The 19,491-nt window shown below is 43.0% G+C and overlaps 1 protein-coding gene across 4 annotated transcripts in view; it reads right to left on the bottom strand.

The window, feature by feature from the left end:
- LDB2 (LIM domain binding 2) overlaps window positions 1-19,491 on the bottom strand; it is a 343,322-nt gene that overhangs the window by 73,950 nt on the left and 249,881 nt on the right. For all 4 annotated transcript variants that reach the window (XM_054998716.1, XM_054998718.1, XM_054998717.1 and 1 more), the window contains exon 3: window positions 12,351-12,523. In XM_054998716.1, coding sequence (XP_054854691.1) covers window positions 12,351-12,523 — 173 coding nt within the window. The remainder of the gene's footprint in view (window positions 1-12,350; window positions 12,524-19,491) is intronic.

Here is a 19,491-nt window from a genome sequence, read left to right as displayed (position 1 = left end):
GCCAGAATATCCTCCTCCTTGGTGCCACAGTCACGGGTAAGGCAACCAGGCTCAGCCTGGCAACCCATGGGAGGATTGGGGTGGGGAGACTTTGGGGAGGTGATGTCACTTCCAGGGAATGCCGAGGATCATAGAGTTTCAAGGGATTCCCAGAGCTACCTATCACTTCCGGATTTTCCTCATAAGTGACATCATTATGCTTATGATGCCATCAGGATTTAAATTCTCCCTCAGCTTCTGTTTGGAGAGCAACAGGAGCTTGGGAGGGGATCCCTCACCCTTACGCTTTGCTGCCCTACTTACACAGCAATTTACATTTGGAGCACTGTTCCTTTTGAAATGGAGGGACTCACAGTTGCTCACCAGAGCAGAAAAAATAGGTAGGGAAAATGACTAAGAGATGACCAGAAGTAATCTTGGTGACTGAGGAATTTTCTTCCAATGAAGACCTTTCTTTGTGTTTTGCATATTGGTGAATCAGGAATTGCCGATCTTAAAGCAGCATCTGAAAGTCAATTATGTGACAATAACTAAAAGATGGTGAACCTATTCAGCCTCTTCTCAGTGGGGAAGAAAACCGCAATTCTCACTGGCAGACTATGATGACAAAATTAACATAAACTTGGCTTCAAGGCCTTCCAATAATTTTGTTTTGGGCTCTTGTGTTGTATTCTAATAATGATGCTACTTGATTTTTAAAATATATACCCATCTCATCCACCCAAGAATCTCAGGACTGGTTAACAAAATACTCAAAATGTATGTAAAACCTATCAACCACGGAGCCCAATTCAAGGTATTGGCTATCGCCTACGAAGTTCGTCATGGCCTTGGTTGAACATATCTACGGGACCGCCTCTCTCCCTATATTAGACCACAACAGCTTTGCTCATCAGAATGGGGGATTCTGCAGATGCCACCTTGCACATGGGCAAAATCAACAGCTCTCTGTACATGTGCATTCTCTGTGGTGGCCACCACTTTATAGAATGGTCTACCTGAGGAGGTTAGGAAAGCTCCCATTCTCCTGGTCTCCCACAAATGATGCAAAACTGAATTATTCAAGAGGGCTTTTTACTCAGATAGGAGGGCTGTACAGTAAGGAATTCCTTTCAAGAGATCCATCAGTAAAGAGATAGGAAAACCATGGAACCTTCTTCTGAGTAGACCTGCTTAGGATTGTTTCCCAAAGGCTGGCTCATACTGAGTTTGCAGATGACCACAAATGATTCAGAATGGTGAAATCCCAAGCACACTGCAAAGAACTCCAAAACCGGTTGACAGTTGATTCACTCGAGGCTAAATAAAGTACATTTTTACAAAACACGTTAAGCAATTTTTGAAATTTATTGTCACAACATGGCTTTAAACTGATATTAGAACAATTCAGAATGTCAGAAACTTCCCAGGGTATGATCTAGAGGCACCATGACATAGCAACCTTCCTAAAGCTAAAAGGGAAAATGCGATTTTGGGCTGTATCAACAGAAGCATAGTGTCCAGATCACACAAAGTGATGGTGTTACTTTACTCTGCTCTGGTTAGACCTCACTTGCAGTATTGTGTTCAGCTTTGGGCACCACAGTTTAAGAAGAACGTTGACAAGCTGAAGCGTTTCCAAAGGAGGGCAAAAAAGATGGCGAAGGGTCTGGAGACCACATCTTATGAGGCAAGGCTGGAGGAGCTGGGCATGTTTAGCCTGGAGAGGAGGCGACTTAAGAGTATTTGAAGGGCTGTCACATACAGGAAGGAGTGGAGTTGCTCCAGAAGGTCAGACCAGAACCAACAAGTTAAAATTGAATCAATAGAGTTTTTGGCTAGAACTCCCTGACAGAGCAGTTCCTCGGTGGAACAGGCTTCCTGGGAAGGTGGTGGGCTCTCCTTCTTTGGAGGTTTTAAAGAAGAGGCTGGGTGGCCACCGGACAGCAATTATGAGTCTATAACTCAATATGAATCTAGGCAGTTTGGGGGAGGGTATGAAGGGACGAGCCAGTGCTCAGCTATCGTGGCCCTTCCTTACATGCACAAGATAATGCAGATCCCGCTTTAAGGTCATGAAGGCATTTTCCTGCAGGCCAGACTGGCCAGGGACCCTGAGGGGTTTTTGCCTTTCTTTGTGTATACAGAAGGGGCCACTGGGGGTGAGGGTGGGAGGGGGGTAGCTGTGAATTTCTTGCATTATACAGGGGATTAGAGTACATTACCCTTGGGGTCCCTTTCAGCTCCGTGTTTCTGTGTAATTAGACTGGAATACATCAGTGCTAAACTTGGGTCTGGAATGCCTACTCTAGAAAGATGTTCACATTTGTCAGTCATGGGATACCAGGTGAGCTATTATACTTAACGTTTCCTTCTCCTCTTGCTTGCTTTTTGCCTTCTAGTGATGACAAGCAAACTCGCGTTTATTTTGTGCCTGATGTTCCCGTGTGCAGATTCCCTTCCTAAGTGACTGAGCCGATCTATTCACAGTCCGGGCCCTATTAACATGCATGTTCATGTGATCAAATGGTTGCATTAAAGAAGATGTGGTTAAGTCTAGGAATGTAGGAAAAGGCAACAGGTTTTTAACAAGAAAGCGTACTTTTCCCTGTAGCTGTCATCACTTTTTTTAAAAATTTTTAAAAAGCCTCATTTGACTTTAACTTATCATTTGCACTTGGGCAAGACATTTCACTGACCTACATATTTACATGCAGTTAACTTATGGAAATCATTACCATAACATGTGGTGAAGGCCATGAGTGTAGACAGCTTTTTAAAAGGATCAGGACTGGATAGCAACTACTAGGTGTGATATGCTTAGTATGACGTGTGAGTGTGTGAGAGAGTGTGTAACTGACTTTATGGCAGGCTTGTGAGGTACGTACAGTGCCACACTGTTGCTGAGCGCCATCCAAACGGAAGGGATGTCTGTCATATTAGAAGTGGGAAAAACAAGGTGCCGTAAAAGGAATTCACTCCCTCTGCACCTGCATAGATAGGGCCATCTCCTGCACTGGCTGTCATCTTGGTCTCTGGCTGTGCAGTCTTCTGCCCCATACTTCACCAGCCACCACCACAGATTAAACGGGAAAGAACGTGGCAACCTTTCACTGAACTCCTTGGGACTCCGTGGCTGGATCCTTCCCACATTTAGAATGACAATGCAGGGCAGTTTTTAAAGCCTATAATACAAGTTCAAAAGTTATCACAGATCTAAACTAGTGTGCTTAGAGTTTCCAGGTCCCTGGGGGGGCCAAACGGGGGGATGGGGGTTGTGGGGGGAGCACTTACCTCACATGTGTGCTTTGTGCGCATATGCTCTAGAGTGCCTCACATCGCACCAGGAAGTACATCATTCCTGGTGCAATGAAGGCGCGTGCGGGGAGCGCTCTGGAGCAAGTGGGAGCATCCTTCGCCCTTGCCACCGTGTTCCTGCACCTTTCTTCTTCCCGCCGTCCAAGTGAGAGGCGTCAGGGGGCGGAGGATGGGGGCAGGGGATCCCCTGGAAAGCCTAATTCTGCTCCTCAGATCATAGCAGCTAACAAATACGCTATATAAATACACTTAACTTTCTTATTTATCGAACAAACCAAATTATTTCTTTCTAATCGATACAATTAACATTAAAATCTTATTTGAGGCTGGCCTCCCCCCCTCCCTCGCTGCCTATCTCATGGAATCCAAAATGAAAAGGTCTCCAATTAAGAAAACATTTTCTGTTGTGCTGAATTCATGTTACCGTACGGTGAGCTCTGACATTTTGTTTCTGTGGTAACCAAAATCAGCTGATTAGTTGGCATGGCAACAGAAAAGATGTAATCCCGGCAGACACACTCTAATCAATGCCCCCAGCACAGATGGTCTCTAGAGGATCAACAAGAAAGAGTCTGGCAGGCATTCAGAGGATCACGTGGCAACTCTGACTAGGCCAGGGGGAAGAAAAGAGAAAGAAAGAAAACTAAAAAAGAACATTTCTCAAACTAACCAGTAGCTTTTTAACTCCTTCCTTGCCTGGATTGATTGTAAAACTTTCTGCAACTTGCATCGGGGTGGTGGAAGTGGGTGAGATAACTTCATTTTCACTTATTTTTTATTGCACAGAATGTAAGTCTTACAAAGTAATAAATTCTTCCCTGACCTTCAGTTTTTATTGCTGAGAGTTCCTCATATCTGCCAAAAAAAATCCTTACTTGATCTATGGTTTGTATAAATGCATAAAAGTGATGCGTGTTTCTCTCTCTCCTTTTTATAAGGTAAAGGGAACATAAATGATCTTCAGTGTCGTGTCCAATACTGAGATGCACAGAGATAAACACACAGGGGGGACATATATTTTAGCCGTGCATACAGGCTATTATTATAATTTTAACAGTGCTGATCACTATAAAGTTTATTTATGGGAACCAAAAAGGATATGCAAGAATTACTAACATTAAACAAAACCACTATTCTGCTCCCCCAACCCCCAAACCAGATTTGTGATTCAGGAATGCCTGGAGAAATAGTCCCCCTCCCCACAAGACCTAAAGACATTTTGAATAATGAAGTGCTGGTTATGGTATGTGAACTCATTCCACTTTTGCATCAGGTAAACAGGTTTTGTAGGTTTCTGTATTGTTTGAGAAGCCTGCAGACCCTGCTTGTCAAGAAACTACAGCAGGAGAAAAGGGTAATTGGTTCCACTATGGAAAAGAGTCCAGTAGCACCTTTAAAACTAACCAACTTTACTGTAGCATAAGCTTTCGAGAATCACAGTTCTCTTCGTCAGATGCAGATCCACTATGAGAAGTGATGATAATAAAAAAAACCTGGGTGGATGAGTGGTTTTTGCAACCATCTCTGTGACGGGCCACCCCACTGGTATTTTTTTCAAAATGGCATTAAAAGAACATGAACATATTCAAGAGAATATCTCTATGGCAGAGGCAACGAGGCCAATGCTTCCTATTCCTATGCTTTGTTCAGCAGCAAGAAAACTGTTGCAGCACAACACAAGGAGCAATGGCTTAAATAATGAAAATAAATTTTAAAAATGCTCTTTTCACCCTCAGAAACTTAGCATTTTGCTTTATTTGCCCTCAGTAACATCACCACATAGGAAAATCTGAATGGCTAAACAACAACAACAACAACAACAACAACAACAACAACAACAACAACTGCACTTATATACCGCTCTTCTAGACAGATTAGTGCCCCAACTCAGAGTGGTGAACAAGTTAGTGTTATTATAATCCCCACAAAAAAGCTGGGGAGCTGGGGCTGAGAGGAGTGGCTGACCCAAGGCAGCAGTGGGATTCAAACCAGTAGGGTGCTGCCGATTCTCTCTCAAACCACATAACCACTGTGCTATCATGCGATTGTCTTGATTGGCTAGGGTCACATAGTTAGAAAAATAAACTTTAAGAATTAAAGAAGCAACAGAAAACCATAAAAATTGGGGGGGGGGGTGTTTGCTCTTACTTATCTTAGAATTTTGATCCCAGGGAATATTATTTCATTGAATTTTAATAAATGGATCTCGGATATATCCCTGGATTTGGATAGATGGGCAACACTAAACCGGTCATTATGGGGTAAAGTAAATACACTCAAAATGAATATTGTACTTCAAATTATATATGTTACATGTGCAATCTCTTTTTATACACTTTGTAGATATATTCATAAAATTAATACTTTGTTTTGGAAATTTACGTGGGGTTCAACACTACCCAAGTTTTCTTTTGAGAGGATGAAACTTTCAATTAATGGATAAGGATTTGGTCTTCCAGACCTTAGTATTTATTATCAGGCACATTTGTTAGCATGTACACATTACTGGGATCCCTCCCCTCAATTGGAATATCCATCCTGGGCTCTTTTGGAGGCCTCTTTTTTGGAACCACTTTTTGAGTAGAATTCGTTAGGCTTGGACAGATAGGGGATTTTCTACTTGAGATCAATTCATAGGTAATGATGATGATTTCTTGTCATTTTTCCAACTGAGGTCTAAATATGATTTGCCAACTTCTGCTGAATGGCAGTATTTACAATTGTAACATTTGTTGGTGTCCAAATATGGTCCGGCAACTTGGAGTGCTTCAGAATCTCTCCCACTTTTAGAGATTCTTATGGAATCAATACAGAAAGCTAAATCTTCAATATTTGTATATAAATATTTGAGGTTGGTTAATCAATATGATACATAGAGCCTTACAGATGAATGGAATAACAATCTGGAGTGTCAAATTTTGCTAAGGCAATGGGATAAGGCTTCAAGCCATACACCTGTTGCTACAATGGATCTTACATTGTGACTTATTTAGCAAAAAATTATGATTAGGGTATATTGGACACCACAATGTCTTTTTACTAAGATTTAAGCACAGTGACTAATTGTTGGCGGTGTAATTCACAAAATGCATCTCTTAAGCATAGGCTTAGACATGTTTCGTCATTCAGCCTTTTGGGAGGAAGTTATTAGCCATATTAATTTTATATTAGAAAACTCATTTATTTTTGAGGATGTTAATGTACTGTCAAACTATTTGCATGTCTCTTGGAATCGAACCAACGGTCAATGGAAATGGACCCTCCGTGCCACTGAAGTTACTAAAAGGCTTACACTTCAACATTAGAAAGACAGAAGCCCATTTCTTGTAATTCACTGGATTGAAGACCATATAAACTTATCAACACTTGAACGTATTGCATATAGGTTTGCCAACAGTGTATTTGTAGCCAACACGTTTTTTCCCCTTCTGTTTGCTTTTTTAAAAAATTCTGTTTTGCACCAATAAAATAATAGTAAACAATTTTTAAAAATGGGAGGGCGTTTGCTAGCCTTGAAAACTATGATTGCCAACTCCAGGTTGGGGAATTCCTAAATTTGGGGGGATGGATCCTGGAGAGGGTGAGGTTTGGGGCAGGGAGGGACCTCAGCATGGTATAATACCATACGGTCCACCTTACAAAGCAGCCAATTTTTCCGGGGGAACTTATCTCTGACGTCTGGAGATCAGTTGTAAAGCTGGGAGCTCTCCAGGCCCCATCTGGAGTTTGGCAACCTTATTGAAAACCCCTTTTTTTAAAAAAATATCTACAGTATGACATCTCACTGCAACTCTAGCAACAAAGTCTTTCTTAAATGGCTTTCAACACTCTAAAACTGTATACTCTAATCTCTACTCTAGCTAAGACTTGAGCAGATTCTATTAATTTCAATGGGACTTCTGTTGGAGAACTTGCTAGTTACTGATTCCTCTTAGGTTTATTCACTGTGGAGCAGTGTGCATGGATTGTGTGGTCTACACAGGGGAAATGACAAAAACTGAAATCCATGCTAACAAGAAACACACAAGGCCGACACAAGGCATGGACAAAAATCCATGGCCACATCAGAGCTTTCTATTTTGAGAGAGACCTGGATCGACTATCTCATCTAAAAAGAGCCCTTAGAAGAAACAGTTTTGCACATCTACAAATATATTCATAAACCCACCTATTCATGTGTCAGCAAAGGGGCCAGTTTCATCTCAAAGACAGAGTATGCAGGTGAGGGAACGCAGGCCCCGGTTCCCCATGAGCCACCTTCCTTTGTTCCCCTGAACACACGGCTGTTTGATGTGCTCTCCTTCCCTGTAACTCAATCTGCAAGTGAGATTTTTAATTGTCTTTAGATTAGGGGGGCTGTCTTCGATCAACCTCAAAATGGGGGGGGGGCAGGATTCCTTGAATGGGGGGGGGGTCCAATCCCTAAGAATTTCATTCAATAGATTGTAAGAAAAATAGTTACTTGTAGGAATGAAATTCCCACAGAAACAAATATAAACATCACTTGGGCCCTATGAATACTGATATTAAAGAATCTCAGCAAAGTTCAAAACAGAATGAACCAAACATGAAGAAAATTTCTACTCATATTCCTACCAATTGTTGTACTTTACCAACAACTCTGTATCTGTTGCACATGCGCTCTGGTGTATTAATCCTCTAGCATGAACCTCAAGAAGAAGGCGAGGGAGTCTGTTCTAGCATGGGAGCTCTAAGGAGTTGGATGCCTTGTTAAATCGAACCCTATAAGTGCTGAGATTGAAAACAACTTTGTTCCAATTTGGAACCTGCCTTGCTATCTAAATGGAGCAAACACTGTGTAACATTCAATTAGACTCTATTATGTACAACAGATGTATCAATGAGTAATCTACAGGCAAAAGCAGCTTGAATACATAGAACAAGCACCAAAGAGTCTAACAAACGTATCTAACAACTCTATAAAATTTAACAAGAATATTTAACAACATTAGATATTCCAGTTGCGTGTTCTGATCCCAAAAGAATACTAATACATGGCTATTTGTATTTCAGAATCTCTATATAATTTGGACATTACTATTTGTAGGTATGGTAAGGTGCTTATAACAATTGTTGTTTTTGAACTAATTTTGAAAGATGAGTCTAATGACACTGTGTGATTATTATTTTTATTACTGATTGATTAGGTTCCTACCATCTCTGAAATCATCATCATTTTTTGTGAAGAACACTTCATATCTAACCTGTAAACTTAACCTGATGAAAGAATTGCTTTCTAGAAATGGGTATTTAAACCGGAAGCCTGTTGTTAGATACTCTTGTTAGATTTTATAGAGTTGTTAGATACCTTTGTTAGACTCTGCGGTGCTTGTTCTATGTATACAAGTGCCTTTTGCCTGTGGATTACTCATTGATACTTCTATTGTACATAACAGAGTCTAACTGAATGCTCTACTTTGTTTTATAATTTCCACACCGTGGTCCCTTTGGTGGTTTATTGCTACCTAAATGAGCAAGGTATGATATAAACGTTTAAAATCAAACGAACAAAATAAACTTTGTTGGGAATCCACCAAAAGCCCAGTGTAGTTTTGTTTCTATCAAAGACAGCATGCTGACCAGGCAACACAAGTTAATTACTGGTTCATCATTACTTCTTAGGTATATATTTGCTCCTACAAAGCACCAATCAAAGAAGAATGTGAAAAAAAACTGAAAGAAAAATATAATGAAAACATAATTAAAAATAGATAAAATATACTAAAACAAATCAGACTGCATTTAAGAAATTATGAGCTCACCGTATCAAATGCCAGGAAAAGCCTTCACCTGCTGCCTGAAGAACAGCTAGTGAGCTTACTTATGAGGGAGTTCTAAAGAGTAGAAAATATGAACAAACCAGCCCCATGAAGGTGGACCTCTTCCTCCAATCTGTGGGGGTTCTGGGCTCAGCTGTTTACAATTAACACCAACATATCTTTTGCCAACAAAAGCCAGAAATCCCAGAGAAGCCATTTTCTGTGTAATATTACATTAAAGCAGCTGCTCTTAATGATGGCCAACTTGAAGGGAAAGCACTAAAGCAACAAAGGCGATCCAAAACCTGTGCCTTGGCTGGTTCAATGATGTCACCCCTCCTTCATTGCATGACGTTAAATTTCTCCAGAAATGATGGTTGCAATGGAAGGATTTCAGTCCTTTGAGTGGGTCTGCCCGTGAATGCCCCCTTAATTCCAACTGTTGGACAACAGCACACAAATAAACAAAAATTAAGTATCATCAAGTCTCAACCTACTCATGGCGACCCCTGATGGGGATTTCAAGGCAAACGATAAGCAGAGGTGGTTTGCCATTGCCTTCTTCCGCATAGCAACCCTGGTCTTCCTTGGCAGTCTCCCAATTAAATACTAACCATGGCCAAACCTGCTTAGCTTCTGAGCTTGGCTCGGGCTCGTCTCGGCTATTCCAGCTGCTAACATCGCAATACTAACAAATCAACTTTCAGAGTTGCTGGGAAAATGTTGTTTTTGGCCTTAGTGTATCTGCGGCATACTAGAAGGCGTTACCAAATAACCACTAATCTCTAATGTGAAATACCAGATTCCACCACCCCCTCAATCATTTTACAAAGTTTCTCTTATGACCCTGAAAAAAAATAGATTTTACAAGTACGGGACTTCCCTCACCCAGACCTGGCTGCTTGCTACTGCGCAATAGCAGCCACCCCATGAAAGCAGTGTGGTGGAGTGGTTAGAGTTGCAGAGCAGGATCTGGGAGACCCATATTCGAATCACGACTCTGCTGTGGAAGCTCACTGGGTGACTTTGATCCAGTCGTACATTTCCAGCTTAACCTACCTCTCAGGGTCATTGTGAGAATAATATGGCTTCAAGGAGAATGTAAACTGCTTTGGGGTTCCATTGTGAAGAAAGGTAGTATACTAAGTAAATTAATAAATACATGAAGTAAATTAATAAATATAGGGGAAGATGGGGGTGTGAATAAAAGGTATATTGTTTAGTGGGTCTGAAGGAGAGAAGGATGTAGGGAAAGGTGAGCATACAGAAGCTGCTGGGAGGAGGGACAGAGGAAATTCTGTGGGGAAGGGGATACAGGGAAAAGTGATGTACCCTCACAAGTCCTTTCAGGTTCCTCGCCATGTAACTAAGCCCAGCTCCACCGGCACCACACAACTGGGTGTCAGGGAGGCTGTCAGGGAGCAGGAGGAGGAAAAGGTAAAGACAGGAGGGTAGAGAAAACTGGGTGGGAAGGAGAGAAGGAAGCAGGAAAAGGGGGAGATGCTACGGGATGGCCAGAGAAGGGAGAGAGGACATGGTAGGGGAGGAAAAAATGAGTTGCCCCCCACAAGTCCTTGTATATTCTATTGTGTTCATCTGTTGCAAGCTGTCCTAGACATCATGTGATGAAAAATCAGAATATGAATCTTAAATAAACTGGGGGTGGATGACAAAGGTTCCTAAAACAGATCCTCCTGAAAGGATCTTTTATATTTGTTAAAAGACCGTCAGCGACTAGCAACACCAAAAAGCAACAAAGACAGCTTCCCATGTCAATTAAACAACCCTGGACAAAGGGTGACCCGCCAAGCCAAACACCGTACACCAGGCATTGTTTGCTTGGCACATGGCAAACCCCAAAAGGCAGCTACAACAAGACACAGCTGGTGGTTTGCATTTGACTTGGTGGATCCCAAGCTGGCCAGGCCTCAATGAGGTGTTTCAGCTCCAGCCTTTACCACTAACTGAGAGTCAAGGCTGCTGGGCCAAAGGACTTCACTTCCAGTTTAAACTGGAAGCCATACCATCTCAGCAGGGCCAATTCTCTAAGCATCTGCCCCAAACATAGCAAGGAGGCTGTGTTTTGAGCCTGCTGAAACGCTGTCGCTTCTGGTTTAAACCCAAAGGGACATCACATAAAAGGAAGAGGATTGCCACCCCCCTCCAACCACCAGCACCCCAGACTCCCTGCTTTTCAGGCAGGGGGGCTTGGCAACTCTATTGAAAGTAGTGTTTATTTTGAGAAGGCAGGAGCAGTAAATATTTGTTTGAGGAAGTGAAACTCAACTTTGTGGATCTGCGAATACTAAAAGATGGCAAGAATTTTCAGGGAAGTGGAACGTTCAGGACAGTGGCATTTGTCATATATCAGAAATAATATCCAATTGTTCTAGAAAGGTTTAAAATTGTACTCAAAGATATATCACAGGCATTATCATCAAAGTCATAGAGCCTCACAGTATTTGAACTGAATATACTACAGCTTCTCTTGCTTCAAGTTATTCTATATTTAGTGGTTTCTCTGATAAACATTTCTAAAGTCTAGGTAACTCATCTACCAGGCCAACACTCTAACTTTCTTGGGGGGAGAAGAGCATCACCTCCCCCACCCCCACCCCCACCCCCACTTCCCCAATGGCACCTGAGAGGGCTACTTCATGTAGAAGTCTCTGTGTATGACTCAATTAAATGTCATTCTTCCCCTCTTTCTTAAAAAACGGGGAAATCATACATTTCTGTTCTCGGCATCAGTGGGTCTCTGAGCACCTTCCTCATGGGTTACTTTGGTGAACCCTGCTCCATCCTAGCATTCCCAACTCCATGTTGGGAAATGTGTGGATATTTGGGGGCAGAGAGCTCTCAGCAGGGATGTAATTCCATAGACGCTACCTACCCAAAGCTGCTATTTCCACCAGATGAACTGATCTCTGCAGACTGGAGATTAGTTATAATTCTGGGAGAACTCTAGCCTCTACCTGGAGGATGGCAACCCTTCATTTACCCCATGTAAAATGGAGTCCCAGTCTGGTAAACCCAATCCAAATTTGACAGTCGATGGTTCTTTTTACTTAAAACGTGACTATAAAACTAAGTAGTAGGTAGTGAGTTATGATGACTGATGACCTAGGGTCTAGTCATGCAACAAAGGCTTTGGAAATATAAATCAAAATGTAAGACCTCAGGAATTAATTCCATCAACTAGAGGAAAACTATAGTGATTACCCTTCAGTATGGTCTTAAAATTGCACAATCCACCCAAATCTTTCCTATTACCTTAGTAAACATAGGTTTTCCATGTTGCGTGACCATGGTGCATTGATCACAGTCCACTGTGATGGAGGAGCTGTGGTATGATTCTTTTGAGTGCTTGAGGATGTAATACAGGTCTGTCACACCTCCTTCAAAGACTGTGCTAAAATAACGAGGAATGAGGGTCCTTCCAATTGCTGTTGGGGAAAATACAAAGCAAAACTGAGCAAAGTGCTAAAGGATATACGCGCTTCAGTTGATTACAGCAGATCACTTACTAGAACATTAAATCTGAGCAAACCCAGGGCTTTTTTTCAGCGGGAACGCGGCGGAACGGTGTTCCAGCACCTCTTAAAAATGGTCACATGGCCGGTGGCCCCGCCCCCTGATCTCCAGACAGAGGGGAATTTAGACTGCCCTCCGCTCCACTGAGTGGTGCAGAGGGCAATCTAAACTCTCCTCTGTCTGAAGATCAGGGGGCGGGGCCACCGGCCATGTGATCATTTTCGCCAAGGGCAATTTAACTTTAAAAAACTCCCCCCTTGTTCCAGCTGACCCAAAGTGACGTCATTGTGCGGTCTTGAGTTCCACCACTGAGTTCCACCACCTCTTTTCCCAGAAAAAAAGCCCTGAGCAAACCGAACTCATCCCTAGTTCTGCCGAAGCCAGTAAGAACCTGATTATTGGATCTGGCCTTTCTGCGATGTGCACGTCATGCTGCTGCACAAGAAACCTTTCTTTCAGATAGCTGAGATTTTGAAAGATTATTATTGCCCAAAGCAGCCTGTGTAAGGGCTGCCAGGTCTCCGTTTTTACTGGAAGCTTCAGGGTTTTAGTCTCCTTCTTAAGATTTCTAAGACCCAACACCTTTGCGTGTTCACTGAATGCGTCAAGAGGGAAAATGGGAATGAGCACGCTGGCCCAACACATGGCCTTCACATTATTGCTGGCTCATGAGCATGGTGCCTACATACAATATATACAAAGGAAATGTCTAAGCATACACTCCGTCCCTGTGATTAGCAATGTTTAGAAAGTAGTGTCCCCAATAAGAGGAGGGAGCATATGCAGAGGCACTTCCTGCACTATCACGTGGAGGTAGGAGATGTGGCCAGCGAGCTTCTGTCTGCTTTTCCTTCCTCAGCCCAGGGGCCATGTGTAAAGAGCTTCAGTAGGGAACAGAATTAAGGTGACAGGGTACTTTTGCTTGGCTTGAGAACTTTTGCTATTCATTCTGTTCCTCCTTCCATCAGGTCCACAGCCACCAACCCAGAGTCAAGTCTGGTTCTTAGCCTGAATCACCAGATGCTATCTTGTGTCCCCTAACATGTTCCAATAAGCTCCATCTCTTGCCCTACCAGGCTCCTGTAAGGCACTGTCCCTTGATAACCCCAGTCCTGGGAATCCTAAGAGATACAAATGGGATCTCTGCAATGTTAAAAACAGAGACACAAATGTAAGTACATAGGGTTGCCAACCTCCAAGTACTGGCTGGAGATCTCTTGGCATTACAACAGATCTCCAGGCTGCAGAGATCTGTTCCCCTGGAAAAAATGGCTGCTTTTGGAGGGTAGACTGTATGGCATTATGCCCTGCCGAGATCCTTCTCCTCCCCAAACACAACCCTCCCCACGCACCACTTCCCAAATCGCCTGGAATGTCATAGCTGGCAACTCTATGAAGGAATGAAACCCTGCCCTCAAGTCATAGTTGACTTATGGCGACCCCTAGTGGGGTTTTCATGGCAAGAGACTAACAGAGGTGGTTTGCCATTGCATGCCTCTGCATAGCAACCCTGGTCTTCCCTGGAGGTCTCCCATCCAATTACTACACCAAATACATATTTAAAAATAAAAGCCATCACATGCCTAACTGTGCAGAATTATTATTTCTTCAGTTACACGCCCACTGTATTTGTTTATATTCTAGGTTTTTCTTTGTCACTGAATATAAAATGGTACACATTCCATTCCCAGGGAGTCTGCTATCCCAGCCGTAACCATAGACAGACCAGCTTAGCTTTAACACTGTGTTGCATCGTGTCCCAAGCTGCAAAACCCTGACATGCTGAAAGACTGTCAAGTAGATCTTGCAAAAAATCTGGAAGTCTTATCCAACTCCACTGTGGGTTCAATAGTCATGCCCAGAATGGGAGCTCCTCATAAGAGAGAAATTGTTACAGCATGGCATAGAAATAATGGATCCTATTGGTCCTGGAGAGTTCCTTCTAACACAGATGACATTTCTAGCTTCTGGAAAAGATCATGCTTACACTTGCTAGAATGCCCCCAAGTTTTGCCTTTTTATCTAATTCATGAGCTTTCAATTTTGGTTTAAAATTAAGCTGCTTAACTCATTTGAGTTGATCCAATGTTTGCAGGATCAACGCTGATGTGGTGCTGGAAGCATTCCAGTTTACCATGTTCAAATTAATTTGCAATATCTAGTGGGTTATTAAGATTAATTTATGGTAGGAATGTCAACTGTTTTGTAAATTTCGGAAATATAAAGTTGCATATGCAGTATGTATTGGGTGGAAAAGAAGAAAACAGCTGCAAAATTGTGGGGGAGGACAAAAGACGAAGGGAGTTAGGGAATTGGGGGAGGGGCAGAGCCCGAGTGAGGGGTCCAGATTTCCTTGTGTTGCTGCAGATTGGATTAGATAGGACCTTGGAGTCCAAAAAATATAGCTCAACAATTCTGTATTTTATTTAAGTGGTTTAGCTAGCCATGTGGCTTTTTTCTTGATATCTTTCAGCCTAATAGATTAAGACATAAATGCAGAAGTTCCAGCTATTCTATTCATTAGAAAAGTCCTTCTTGTTGCACATGCTTGCCCCTGTTTTGCCACTGATGGAGAATTTGGGGAAGCCATTCTTGAAAAGGCTCGCTTGGACACACCTGTAGGAGGGTCAACTAGCTTTCCATCCCTGCTCCTCCCCGAATATCTGTGACCCAGCCTGTCAATTGCAGCAGCTGTTCTATAGCAAGTACCATGAGATTCACTGTAAGATTAAACACATTTTAAAAATTTTGTTTCATTTTCAAATCGGGGGTTTCCAAACAAGTGATGTACCTATTTTTTTTCCTGGATGGGCATTGCTGGTAGATCTCATCTATCTGATTTTTCATAATGATGAGTTTTGGCCATGTTCCTTCCATTGAGGACTTCCAAGCTGTTTGGGGCAGCTGTTTTTGCACTTAACAGCACCAAACTCACACAACCCTCTCTTTAAACTTTACATCTACCAAGTTTGAGCACACACAAGGGGGTTTGGTATTTATGGACCCCAAAGAATGCTTCGTATTGGTTGGGTGGGTGGCTGCACACGAGCACATGGTTCTGGGGGAGTTGAGGAAATGAGGCTCTGGGGCAGCTGTTTTTGCACTTAGCACCAAAATCGCACAGAACACAGCCTGTCCTCTAAACCTTCGACCCACCAAGTTTTTTCTCAAGCACAATAACACACAAACACACACAATGGACCCCAAAGAAGGCAAGTGCTGATGGGTGCACACTGGCAGGCAAAGCAGTGGTGATGGTGGGCCTGCTTTATGATAGGACCTTCGTGTCCTGCTGTTGCCTGCTGATGCTATGTTTCCCTGTGCTTTGTTGTTTCATTCCCACAATGAGGAACGAATCCTTCCTTTTGATGCTCAAGAACTGCCAGTTACAGAAGCAAGAGCTGAGTAGTTATGTTTGGATCTGAGCTCCATCCTCAACTCTGACCTTTGAACGTTGGAATCAAAGAGCATGGAAAGTGAAGTGTTCCTATAAAAGCCTTAATCACAGCATCAGATTTTTTTGTCACAGTGGACCAATCAGAGAGTCACGCAAAAGGAACTGACCGTGACTTACCTTGAAAGCCCTTTGAGCATCTGCTGTTCTTGGAACGTTATTGTGTTTTGACTTAAGAGTAGACCATGCATACCATTATCAACCTCTGCATTTAGCCCTCGTTTGCTCTCTTTATCTTGACTTAACAATGACAGGACCATGTTGTTTCACACAAAACATGATAGAGCCCACTGGCAGAGAAAAGTTGGGGGGGGGGTGCTTCCATGCCACCAACATGGGAATCAACGTGTTACGTTTTTTACTCATATCACACCAGTAAACGATTGCTCTCTTTCCTAAACAGTCCTACACCACAGTCACACTGGAAGTGGAGGGAGGCTCTCTTTGGTTTTGTTTAGGGAATGAGGGATGGCTCTTTTTCCTTTCTCTATTTTTTACTAATAAACATTGTCCTGTCTCCCTTTCTGACCAAAACCATTAACCCAGAGTTGAATGAAGAAGGAGAAAGAGTTGAATTGAAAGCATCAGTGCTTGACAGAAGACAATGAAATGAAGATCTAATCAGATTGGTTATCCATGTAGAAGGTGGTGGAGAGTGCCCTCAAGTCATAGCTGACATATAGTGACCCCCATGGCAAGAGACTAACAGAGGTGGTTTGCCCTTGCTTGCCTCTGCAACCCTGGTCTTTGTTGGAAGTCTCCCATCCAATTACTAACCAAGGCTGACCCTGCTTAGCTTCTGAGATCTGACGAGATCAGGCTCACCTTGGCAACCCAGGTCAGGGTATCCATGTGGAAAACTGATCTGGAATGCACAACACATGCTATCTCTCATTGGATTTACACTGGGTAACAGTTTTAATCAGAAAAACCTAGAAAAAAACCAGTCTAGGCAGGATAAAGCTCCTCCTGGTGCTCTGTGACCCATTATCTTAGGTTGCCTTCTACAGTCACAGTTGGCTTGCAGTGGCACCTAAGTGCAGCGCAGCAGCAGCTGCTGCAGAAAACTGAATGGACAACCTGGTCTACATGTCTGGGTCCACTTCAGTGTTGCTCTCCTTTAAAAATTATTTATTATTCCCAATTTTTGCCCTTAATCTGCATAACATGAGCCTTTGTGGAAGCTCGGGACTAAGAATCTCCTCTCTCCTCAAATCCACGTGAATGCCTTAGACACAGGTTGCCAGACTTTCCTTGCATGATGTGTAAAAGTGAACAGAAAGGGAAGGAATTCAAAGGAAGGATCAGGTCAATCGCTGCTGACACTGAATCTGCTGCTTCCCCTCCACGGCCCAAAGCAAAGCTTTTGTGGTCCAATCCTGTTCCAAACTTCCAATCCTTTTATCATCCCCTTTGGGTAGGGGTTCGAAACACAGTCCTGCAGAAACGAGGAGTTGAGAGAAAGATCGTTCCTTCTCTCATGTTGGAATGGGACAGAGTAGGAGGAACTTTTGATTTCCCCCTTTTTATCTGTCATTGCACTGATGAGAAGTGGGAGAAGTTGTGGCTGTGCATCTTCGCCCTTCGGAGCTCGTTAACTCAACATTAAACTGTGGAGATACAGAGCTTGCCTGGAAGAGACCCAAGCTAAGAATATATCCTACCAACCCAACCACTAGTCCTTCCAAAAGACCAGAATCAGTGAGTCCAATCTACAACTTAAGTTCCACTCAGAACACCACCAGCCAGCCAGCCTGCCATCTACCATCATGAGTCTTTTGGCAGCTCTAATTCCCACCCCAAACCCCCAGCACCACACATACAGCTAAACTACACAAGATGCCAGACGCGTGTTTTTCGTGTGTCGGGTTCCACCAGATTCCCTGGGAGGGTTAGCCTTAAAAAGACCAGCTGCTCAATGCTTTTTTCCTGCCTCCTGTTACCCCCCACCCCCTGCCATCTCCAAGCTCCTGGAGGAAAACTGAGCAGAGTGAATTTTCTTATAAACAACAGCTGCTCAGCTGGAGAGAGACTCTCTTTCAAAAATCCAGTCTGCTTGGTTTTCCTCCAGGAGTTTGGAGGCAGGGGAAGGTCGGGTTGTAACAGGAGGCAGGAAAAAAGCCGAGAGGGAGAGGGAGAGGGAGAGGGAGAGAGAGGGAGAGGGAGAGAGAGAGAGAGAATCCACGTTACGATTCCCTGCTGGGAGAAGAACAATGGGAGGGACTGGGATTCTCTCTCATGTGCAAAAATCCCTCAGCTTTTCTCCTGCCTCCTGTTATGTCACTGCCCCCACCCTGCCAAGGACCCAGAGGTTTTTTGAGAGACAGGGAGAGAGAGAATCCCTCTAGTTGCAATTCTCTCCAGCTGAGAATCGCATCGAGCGGCTGGCTTTTGTAAAAAACTACAACAGAGAGTAACATGGTAATCAATATGAAAAAACAAAAACTACCCGCGTAACCTTACTAATAAGCTCAATGTATCCAATTACAATCTTATTTTATTACAATTCATTTATATAAGTCACACAGTAAGTTCATTATAACAAGTTAGAAACCATGAAAAACTCCTACAATACTCCTACTCACAATTGGAAAACTATTTACACAAGTGCTACAATACAGGTGCCTTCAATCCATGATTAATAAAGTGCTAGTGCCCAAAGTGCTATTGTAATTTGTCATTGCACATAAATATTTTAAAGTGCAAATGCATATACAGCACCCCATGAACACAAGTCCTTAAAACAAATTTATAAGGTCCCGAGCACTAAGTGTCCAATCCATGAGGAAGAATCCAATTTCTATAAAGTCCTAGGTTGCAAACCACTCCAGATGACTGTGATGATTCCAATATGATAATAAAAGATCCTCTGACGAGTTGTTGAGATCCTGGTTAATCCCGTTTCGTATCATCTTTCTCAAAGAGTATACAGACAATGATTCCTTCATAAATATTTCTTATAAGTACTTAATACCACATCCATTCAGTATTCAGTTTTTTTTAAAGACTACATTTCCCAGGGAACCTTGCAGGTCCCAGCACGTGCCCGCGTGTCTCGTGTAGTTCCACTCACAATCTCACACAGGAGTGGGACTAGGCTGTAATGCATGCAATCCAGGGCATTCAATCAGCAGGCAACTGTGCATGTCTCGTCTGATGAAAGAAAAATATCCAGATGGAGAGAGGAGTAGAAGGCAGAGGCAGTACAGCTGGCAGCGGCCGAGGAAGGAACTACAGCAGCAGAAGAGGATGAGGAGGACAAAAATACCAGTGAAGATGACGAGCTGGTGAGACCCTTCCTCCCGGAGGAACTTTATAACAGCAGGGAGGATGCTGGACGGCCTCCTGGGGCTTGTGGAGTTTGACTTCGTCATAGAGGAATCTACTGGGGACCATCCACACAGTAAGAAGTTACTTAAGTGTATG

This window comes from Eublepharis macularius, chromosome 15 (assembly GCF_028583425.1).
Source record: "Eublepharis macularius isolate TG4126 chromosome 15, MPM_Emac_v1.0, whole genome shotgun sequence".
In the NCBI taxonomy this organism is placed as follows: Eukaryota; Metazoa; Chordata; class Lepidosauria; order Squamata; family Eublepharidae; genus Eublepharis; species Eublepharis macularius.
This window is presented reverse-complemented; position numbering and strand designations above follow the sequence as displayed.